Source organism: Geospiza fortis, unplaced genomic scaffold (genome assembly GCF_000277835.1).
Source record: "Geospiza fortis unplaced genomic scaffold, GeoFor_1.0 scaffold40, whole genome shotgun sequence".
In the NCBI taxonomy this organism is placed as follows: Eukaryota; Metazoa; Chordata; class Aves; order Passeriformes; family Thraupidae; genus Geospiza; species Geospiza fortis.
This window is the reverse complement of record NW_005054297.1, coordinates 25,423,126-25,433,195: the sequence shown is the minus strand read 5'-3', so window position 1 is coordinate 25,433,195 and position 10,070 is coordinate 25,423,126. Positions and strand designations below refer to the sequence as shown.

The window sequence follows — 10,070 nt, the reverse complement described above, 5'->3', positions numbered from 1 at the left end:
GCAGCATCGCGAGGCTGTTGCTAAGGGAGAAAAACGGTAGCTGATGTTGGATCCTGGCCTGGTATGCTGGTTAATATGTGCGAGTTAATGACACAGTGGAATGGGCTGCCCAGGGAGGTGATGGAGTCACCCTGCCCGGAAGTGCTAAAGGAAAGGCTGGATGTGGCGCTTGGTGCCGTGGTCTGATAGGGTGGTGGTGGGTCATGGTTATGGTATCTCAGAGCTCTTTTCCAACCTGCAGTTATCTGATTTGTGTCGGGTTGAGGAACGTGTTGAGGAGCGACTGAGGGAGCTGGGGTTGTTTAGCCTGGAGAAAAGGAGACTCAGAGGCGACCTTATCACTCTCTACAGCTTCCTGAAGGGTAGTTCTAGTCAGGTGGGGTTGGTCTCTTTCTCCAGGCTGCAGCTGACAGAATGAGAGGTCACAGTCTCAAGCTGCGTCAAGGGAAATATAGGTTAGATATCAGGAAAAAAGTTTTTCATGGAAAGGGTGATAAAGTACTGGAATGGTCTGCCCGGGGAGGTGGTGGAGTCACCATCCCTGGGTGTGTTTAAAAAAAGACTGGATGTGGCACTTGGTGCCATGGTTTAGTTGAGGTGTTGGGGAACGGGTTGAACTAGATGATCTTGAAGGTCTCTTCCAACCTTGTGATTCTGTGGATTTAGCCTAGGTGTACCAGCTGGGGATGGACAGTGTCCTCTGGCCTGCGAGTTGCAAACCTGTGTGAGAGTGGAAGATGGACCTGTTAAAGGGGTCTGGAGGAGGGCACTGGAAATGGTCAGAGGACACATCATCAGTGGGGAGAGCCTGGAAGAGTTGGGGTTGTGCAGGCTGGAGAAGAGAAGGTTCAGGGGACACCATACTGGGGTACATAAAAGGGGCTTTTTGCTAAGGCTTGCAGTGACAAAGCACAGGGCAGTGTTGTTAAACTAAAAATGGTTAGGTTTAGATTTGGCATAAGAATGATACTTTTTACAATCAGAGCGCTGAGACACTGGAACAGGGTGAGCAGAAAAGTTCTGTATGCCCTATCCCTGGAAGTGTTTGAAGGCCAGGTGGGATGGTGCTTTGAGCCATTTAAAGTCCTGAAAAATGTCCCTGCCCATCCCAGGAGGGTTGGACTGTAAATGATGTTTAAAGGTCCCTTCTGAGCTGAACCAGCAAGGAGCCTAGTCTGTGGAAATGGCATGAGTTCAGGGCACCTGCAGAAATGCAGCCTCTGTGGTTTTGGGAGCTGTGAGGAAAAGTCCATTACTGAGGGAAAGGTGGATTGCCTCAAGCCAGCTGGAGTGTGGATGTAATTTGCAGGGATTTTGGTTCACAGCCATGAGAAAAATGGGACTAGATAATCAAGAGATCACAGTTAATTACAAATTAAAACTAAATCTTTTTTGAACCTTCCCATTGCTCTTCTAGTACAGAATACAATTATCCTGCAAAAGCACTGAAATAAAAATTTGGCTAGTAATTAATATTTCTTTATCCTTTTGCTCTCTTGACATAATCTCAAAACCTAGGAGCTGATTGCCTTTCAAATTGGCTTGCCTCTCAAACCAATCTAAAGTTTTGTTCTTTTAGGCTATTCTGTATGAAGAGAATCTGTCTCTCCTGTCCTTTCTCAGCTTTTACTTTAAAACTAGGTAATGACTCTATCATGTAATGTTTTTTTTTTCTCTGACGGATATCTTCTGTATATTGTATTTTTCTCAAAATTTGCAGGTTACTTACAGACAACTACAGAAGAGCTGTAATTGTGATGTTTTAAGATTGAACTATGGCCATGAATGACAGCGTTAATATCTTGAACTCTGCTTATCTGGCAGTGGAATACATAGACTCCTTCTTACCTGACAATCCCCTGCAGCAACCATTTAAAAATGCCTGGAATTACATGCTGGATAACTACACAAAGTTCCAGATTGCAACCTGGGGATCACTTATAGTCCATGAAGTTTCATACTTTTTGCTCTGTGTACCAGGATTTATCTTTCAGTTTATACCATACATGCAAAAGTATAAAATTCAACAGGTAAGAGAAAGTTGTGAAGTATACACTGACTTGTCATTGAACCTGTCAGGCAGAGCATGCAGTCATAGTATCCTGTGTATCATCACAGTATCATCAATGTATATGGTTCCATTTCATCTGCCACTTGGACATCCTGAAAACAACAAAGTAGAATTACTCTGTGTATGAGGAGAGAAAAGAGAAGTGGATTTTAGGGAAGAAAAGGTTTTTTTTCTCCTTAGGAAGGGTTATGCTTTCCCCCATCGTGTTATAGAGGGGAAGGGGTATGTCAGTCTTACTGTTACTAAAGTGTCATATCCATAGTTCTTATATCACCAAGGGAAGGTGAATATAATTCTGGCATCTGGTGTCACAGTGTCTTAGTAGCATGAAATAATTACACGGTGTGCTTTTTTTAATGGCAGTGCTCTTCTTCAAAGTACCTCTATGCACATGCTCTTGAAAGGATTTTGAAATATTTTTACGATGAAGAAAGCCTGGGATGGATTGCACACTCCTAATTGGAGGCAAAGGCATATCCAGTATCTAAGGATAATTGGTTTCCCCATGTTCATTATAATTTGTATTAGAAATTAATAACACCGGTTTCTGAAGTTATTGCAGTAATTGATAGAATGTCTCCCTGCAAAAACAATGTTTTCAAGACAATTATTTCTTCAAAAGCTTGTCTCTTCAGCCTCTCTTTGTATTATTTTAGCAATGGAAATGTATTCTGTGGTATGAAGAAGGAAAGAAAACTTGGATTGTGTTAAACTGTTGAGTATGAAATGTTCCTGCTAACTATAAATACTGAAAAAAACAAAAATAGTTTGGAGGTGTCTGACAAGACAGCTTATCTTAAAACACTAGCCTAGAAAAATGAGGTTTTGATAAAATTGAATGCAATCTCATGTTATTTGTGTTACCTGAGTTAATCTGTATTAACTGTCTTGGCATCTGTCTTCCAAGGTGAAATTAAACTGACTCCAAATGAATTTTTGGAGCACTTCACTTGTGTACAACAGAAACACGTAACACAATCAATTCTTTTTGCTTAATTTTAGGATAAACCAGAAACATGGGAAAAACAGTGGAAGTGTTTCAAAACCCTCCTCTTCAATCATTTCTTCATTCAGCTGCCCCTGATTTGTGGTACCTATTACTTCACAGAGTATTTTAACATCCCGTATGGGTGGGAAGAGATGCCGAGATGGTATGTAGGTTTTTCTGATATGGTGATGCTGAGTTACCTGCAGCTGGAGGCAGAATATTTAACAATTAGTGTTGTCAGCTCTAATAGGAAATAATTTTCTGGCAATGTAAACTGTGTTTGTTAATCATCCTTCATTTGCTGCTTAGCTGCTGTAAGAGCTAATTAGAATTTTCTAAGTTTGTTTAATGGTCCCAAGCTGTTCTAATCTTTGGGAGAGAAGGGGGATTAGGAAGGAGTTTATGGAAGCAAAGCAAGGTTCCTGGCAGGGTGGGTTAAATGTTAGACTGTCTGGGGCTTTTATTTATCTAAATTTTTTTATTCCTCCTAAGTATCTCTGCCTTCCACCCTGTTTTATATCATAGCAGTAGAGTGTTCCTCAAAGGAGAGTGTACCACCTTCACAGTGTTCTTTTCTTGCACTGAACTGATGGGCTCTTAAACAAAGCTGGATTAGCTATAAGTGCCCCCTTCTCCCCCACCCCACCCCAGCAACAGTAGTTTTTCATCACAGAAGGTCATCTTTCTTGGAGAGCTGTTTGCTCTCTGGTGTAGATGGCTGATGCAGCTCTGAGTTTTTTATCAAGGTCTCACAGAGTCTGTGGTTGTTTTCTGTAGACTGCATTTGTAATATTGAAATGACAGCTTGTTACACTAACTGTGAGTTAACACTAACTGAAGTGAGTTAACGTGTGCTAATTCTCTTCAGCATATCAACAGATGAGCTGATAAGCACCACAGCCTTTTTACCCAGTAATTAGTATTTTTTATATTAAAAAAGTAGTGCACTGCTGTTCAGTCAGTAATAGGTATAAACATTCCTGACCGTTATTAGCATATAAACTATATTCTCTTTCAGGAACAGATGTTTGCTAGTATTTTCTATAACTAATAGATCTTCTACTTTTTAAAGGTATGTTCTGGTTGGCCAGTGTTTTGGATGTGCAGTGATTGAGGATGCCTGGCACTATTTTCTGCATAGATTGCTGCATCACAAGAGAATATACAAGTATATCCATAAGGTTCACCATGAGTTTGTTGTATGTATTACTTGATTTTTCTCTTTAATAATAGCTTTTAGTATATGTTTCATAGAAGTTACTTAAGCATCTTATTTGAAAGACCTGAGAATTTTGCATTCCTTTGACAGTGTGGTTAGATGCCTTTTCTTGGGCACTTTGTCAAGAGCAGTGATCCATTTTGTTTCTGAAAACACCTCCTGTAATTTGATTTCATTTCAGTGAAATGAAAGATCACACTCTTGCTAAAGTTTGAAGGTGAAGTGGACTTTTAAAAATGCACATGTAGATCTCATTGCTAGGGGAAGGGAAACGGTAGATGTCTGGATTTGGTTGTTCATCAGTTCCTCACCACACAGGCTGTTGCCTAGAGCATATGAATACCCAGAACATGATCAGATATGCAGCTATTGCACAACCCCGGTGTGTGCATCATGTATTTGGTTAAAGGAAGCGATTACAACTCTGGATGAGGGCCTCTGGAATTAGTATAGCCCATTGTGCAATTCAAATGCACAAATATATCAGGAGCATGCTTTTTGGGTGGTTCTGTATTCAGTGAGTGGTGTTGGAGCTGGCATTGAGCGCCAGGCAGTGAACCACACTTGGCTGGAGCCAGGTAGGATGCAGCAGTGCTTGCACTTTGTAAATGATGCTGCTGTGGTTAGGAGACACTGCCTGTGGAGCCCAGGAGTCAGTGCTGTGTGTTTCTGTGCTTCTGTGTATAACCTAGGCTGTGCCAAAAGGAAACTGCAAGCTGCTGGGTCATGGGTGCTTTGTGCATGCTGCCAGCAATAGAGGAGCTTGCTATGGATTGATGCATGCATATGTACAGACATCTGCAGCAGCAGCTGCTCTCTTCCTCTTGCACTTGGCAGCCCCTCAGGTCTCTAGCTGGAGCAGCTTTTGGCCATTATTCTTGAGTGTAGTTAGCAGTTCTCACAGAAGTGATCTGTAGCCTAATGGCTGTTTTACTAAAAACTTTTCCTGACAGTAAAAAGAGATGTTTCTAAAGTATTCCCTAAGACAAAGTGGATTTAATTTTTTTCTGATGATCTTATTTATAACCTTCTGCTTTAGATTAAAATTTTTTAAACTGTTCTCTGTGTATGGTGTTCTGTGATTGAAAACTCTTTAGAATGTCTTTTTTTGCTAAACCAAATGTAGGAATGACTGGTGTGTGTGTGTATATATATGTATATATCTTTGATATCAATCTCAGAATCACATTTGAGGGATACAAATTTATTTTAAAAAGTGTTCAAAGATGAGGGATTTTTCATTTTTATTTTGATAATAAATTTCTGAGTGAGTCCTGCTTCTGAGAATATTTTGGCTTCCTTCTTTCTTCTGCTTCCAAGCCTGGATGTATAGCAAAGCTGATAGGAGTTTGCCAAACACTTTTAATATTCCTGAAATAACCTGGGGTGATGGTAAGCCTAAACAAACATTTTCAACTTTTCAACTAGTAGTGAAGTGTTTGGAATCACTAATAGAGTGATAATCCTTATGACCTTGGAATACTGTTTTTCCAAAGAGGAGCTAAATATGTGTGTTATGGCCCTTGCTCAATCATACCGTTCCCTTTGCCTACAGCATTTTTCCGTTTGTCCTGCTGTGGTCTTGTGGGGTACTGAGAAAGGGAGAGCCTTGCAAAATGGTGCTTCTGATTTGGGAGTACATAAAACTGAAAATGGTGACTGCTCCCTATGTGTTATCTCTTTCTAGTCTCCATTTGGAATGCAAGCAGAATATGCACATCCTCTGGAAACACTCATCCTTGGAGCTGGCTTTTTTATTGGAATTGTTGTTTTCTGTAACCATGTGGTTCTTCTGTGGGCATGGGTGATCTGTCGCTTGATGGAAACCATTGATGTACACAGGTGAGATGCGCATTGCTTCTTAAGAATTGTTTTTTCTCTTGTCCCTACATCAAACTCACCTGTCTCTGTCACTGAGATGTACTTTTTATTTTGCACTAGAATATGTTTCTGTGTCGTACAAAGAATGAGCCAACCTGGGGAGTTACCACTCTTTTCTGTTCTAAGGTAGTGTTAGCAGCAGATCTTGCTGATTAGAGGAGTGTAGACTTATCAGCTAGAGCATCTCAGAGGGTTAGAGAGGCTAGGCACCTGATTATGATGTCTGGCTATTGCTGTTCGGTGTGCAAGTGATCTTATGCATATTGGAACACCAAAAATCAATTACCAAAGGTCATATTCCAGCCAAGGGTTCTTTCTGTTTAATATTTTGTCAGACTGTTTTCTTGCTCAAGAGAAACTTCATGCTCTGTGACCAGTGACTCTCTTTAAAACAAATGCATGCATTTCTTTTGTTTATTTAAAACAAATGCATACATTTCTTTTGTTTATTTGTTTTTTTTATTTATTGTAAATAAAAAGGACAAGACTTCTTGTCGCTGTAGTAGAACTGACAAATTTGGATCCAAAATCTTAGGGCAAATCCCAGTAGGCTTAGTTTAGTTCATCTACACATGAATAAGATTTTCTTTCCTGTGTTTAAGAGGCAGGGGACACTAATAGTTTATTTTTTAAATGATGGTATTAACACTTGACCTTGTATTTGTAAATATATTATGAAGCACATAGTGTCTTATTGCAAGTTGAGTATCAGGTGTTTCAATGGAACATAAGCTACCATAAGCTAAATTCATGGTATAAAGCATTCCAGGTTTAGTCGTGTTTTGCTTGTAGAGTTCCCAAAGTGTATGTTGTGATATGCCATAAACTCATTGAGAAAAAATGCAAATTTCCTATTATAATTATCATTTTAGCTTGTTCTCCACATGAGGGGTTTATAATGAATTGCCTTGCACTCTCCCCACTAGGTGGTGGTAAGAGGCTTTCCAGCCCTACCAAGCAGAGGAGTTGGAATCCCTCTAGAGCACACTGTTCAGCTTTTAATCTTACTTTAATCATATATTTGGATTTTAAATATTTTAAGAACTCGAAGGAAGCCGAAAATAAGAGTAGGCATACAGTGATTGTTTATTTGAAATGCTCTCTGATGAGCTGCTGTGCTGATGGCCATAGCTTCCACTTAATTTTACTTCTTGTTCCTCCTTCCTAAAGTCACTCTAAGTTAAAACTGCTAAGCAAGCAGGAGGGCAGCCACTGTGATTTTTTTAAAGTTACCTGCTTAATTTTTTTTGTATTGCCTAGTAAGCTGAGCTGAAAAGCAAGTGCCAAAGCCATTGTGGGATAATTTACAGAGTCATTTGGCTGGGAGTGGAGGGAACTTGTTTTCATGTTAAGCCAGTATCACAGTGATTACCTTAGGACCTAAGAATACTATAAAATATATTTCTTTCATAAAAATGACAAGTTAATGTCTATATTTTGTAGTTTATGTCTCAGAAAAATCCTTACCCTAGTTGCTTTTCTTTTTTTTCCTGCCCTGCAGTGGCTACGACGTGCCGCTGAACCCTCTCCATTTGGTGCCTTTTTACGCCGGGGCCCGATTCCATGATTTCCACCACATGAACTTCATTGGCAACTACGCCTCAACCTTCACATGGTGGGACAGACTCTTTGGCACAGACTCTCAGTTCATTGCCTATCAAGAAAAAGAGAAGAAGAAACAATGCTTAACAAAGAAGAAGGCTAACTAAATTTCCAGTGTAAAAGTCAACTTTTGCTTTTCTGTAAAGCAAAATAGTGATTGGGTGTTTAGCATAAATCTTGTTCCCTGGCTACTAAGTGGTAGGGAAAAACAGCTAATTGAACTGCAGTATCTTTCTAATGGGAATGTTTTCTATTTTATACATAAGTACTGCATATATTTTAACTACAGATTTAAAGATGATGGAAAAAACCAGAGACGATTTGTGTGTATCTTTTTTTTTTTGACAAGAAAAAAATCAGTTTTATCTATAATGTTGCCCATTTTTGGATCTGGGTAGAATTATGTACGTACACTGAAGTTGGTCTTAGTTTTTTTAAATATATATTCTTGAATTTATAATATCAAATAGCAGAAGTTATTAACTAGCATCAGCACTGTATTATTTAAATATTGGGTAAAAATTGCTTAAAACCAAAATGTCTGTTACTAGGAAGCTTGGGCAGGTCTTTTGCACACTGGATAATGTGAACTGCTAATAACAGAATACCTGGCTAAACATGAATTGTCAGAGACATTCCTGATCTAGATTTATTATGTTATTTTAGATTACAGGTGAAAAAAATAGAAATTTTTTTTGAAGACACTGGTTTTTGCTGCTCTCTTGAAGTTGGTCTGTCAGTGTATTTAGCATTTACATTACATTCTTCTCTGTGTTGTAATTTGCTGATCTGACTTGTTGCTATATTTGCACTTGTGACTGATGAAATAAACGTGGTTTGGTTTGATGTGTGTATTATACTTTTCATATGCTTTTAAACACAAAGCTGAGATAAAACCATGTAGGATGCAGAGTCTTACTCTTCATCTCTTTAATGAAGAGGCATTATTTGTTAGGATGGTTTGCAGCTATGCCATCTGTTAAACTACTTACAGAGGCAGCAGTGAGAAATGGAAACAGAACATGTAAATTCTGCTGGTTTTTGTTTTGAAGGACTTGGATATATATCTGCTCAATGTAGCAGCGTCTTTTGGGATGAGTGCGTTCTCAGGCTGCAGCTTGATCACAAGCTCAAAATCTGCTACTTGAGTTGCACTAATCACAGAGGCAGTAGTCTAATATTTTGGAATCTGCTCTAAGTGTTTATCTGTTGCACAGGAAATAACAGTCAAGTATTTCAGAATGGCTTAAACCCTTAAAAGATCTTCCACTTTGTACTGTCATGTCAGCTGCTCTTCGGACTTCAAATACTGCTTCATCTACTCGACAAGTCCCTTACATGACTTTTCAGTGTTTTGCTTACTCAAGAACACACCTGAATTTTAGTGCTGCTTCACGTGCAATCTGGTGTAACTGTCAAAACAGACAATCCAGTGAAAGTGCAGATGAGATCAGGCTTCTAACAAAAAGCAGAGTGTTAATGACATGCAGAATGACTCAAATATTACTTGAGATGTGGAAGTAGTTCAGATTCTTTTACAGTATGTATTTTGTAGGAGCTTTTACTTCTTTATCTGTATCCCTGTTGAAATTCAGTATTTCTCCTCTTCCCTCTAAAAAGAAGTAAAAAATATATATTTGGGAAGTGAACAGAACTGAAATCCCTGTACTGTTCAGTTTTTAGTAGGGACTGGTACTTAAGCCTTGCTGAATCCATCTGCTCTGCCTGCCTGAACTCTCCATGGTGGAAGCAGCCTCTTTAATCAGATTTCAAAGATGGCCATTATCCTCTGCTTTGTCAACTTCCACTCCCATCCTGCAGCTGCAGCTATACTATGCTTAATTTGACTAAAGCATTAGCCTAAAACCAGAAGGAGCTTTCAGAGCTTTTCCCTGTGAACATCATTCTACTCATTTGTTCTCAGCCTGCTGGCTTATGTCTCCGCTCACACTGCCACAAATTATGCACAACTGGGAGTCACTTGCTTAAATATTCCAGTAAAGGTATTTGTAAAACTTGGTGTCTCCTCAGCTATTGGAAAGCTGAAGCAGAGTGCTAAAACCACAATGGGATTGACTTACAAAGTTATAATGTATATTCCATTCTTCAAGAGGTTTAAAAATAAAGAATGCAGTTTAAACATGCATCTAGGGAAGCGTGCATGGGGCTTTTTTGGACCTTTTAAAATTAGTTGAATCCATGTTTTTCTGACACCCACTGCTATTTTAGTTTTTTGGGTTATTTTATGTACATCCTTAGTGTACAGTGTGATCACATCATTGCTTTTGATCTTCTTTCTTTAACAAATC

General features: G+C 39.1%; 1 protein-coding gene across 1 annotated transcript; it reads left to right on the top strand.

Moving 5' to 3' along the window:
* Nucleotides 1–1,715: 1,715 nt before the first annotated feature.
* On the top strand, nucleotides 1,716–8,609 carry MSMO1 (methylsterol monooxygenase 1). The gene is made up of 5 exons (XM_031066521.1): nucleotides 1,716–2,030; nucleotides 3,074–3,222; nucleotides 4,132–4,258; nucleotides 5,966–6,120; nucleotides 7,661–8,609. Exons 1-5 carry the CDS (start codon nucleotides 1,776–1,778, stop codon nucleotides 7,866–7,868), a joined length of 894 nt encoding a protein of 297 aa, XP_030922381.1. The 5' UTR covers nucleotides 1,716–1,775; the 3' UTR covers nucleotides 7,869–8,609.
* The last annotated feature ends 1,461 nt before the right edge of the window (nucleotides 8,610–10,070 follow it).

Coding starts and splice junctions, on each gene's coding strand:
- MSMO1 (XM_031066521.1), top strand. CDS start 1,776: ATGGCCATGAATGACAGCGTTAATATCTTGAACTCTGCTTATCTGGCA. Junction 3,223..4,131: donor TGGGAAGAGATGCCGAGATG/GTATGTAGGTTT, acceptor TACTTTTTAAAG/GTATGTTCTGGTTGGCCAGT. Junction 4,259..5,965: donor AGGTTCACCATGAGTTTGTT/GTATGTATTACT, acceptor ATCTCTTTCTAG/TCTCCATTTGGAATGCAAGC.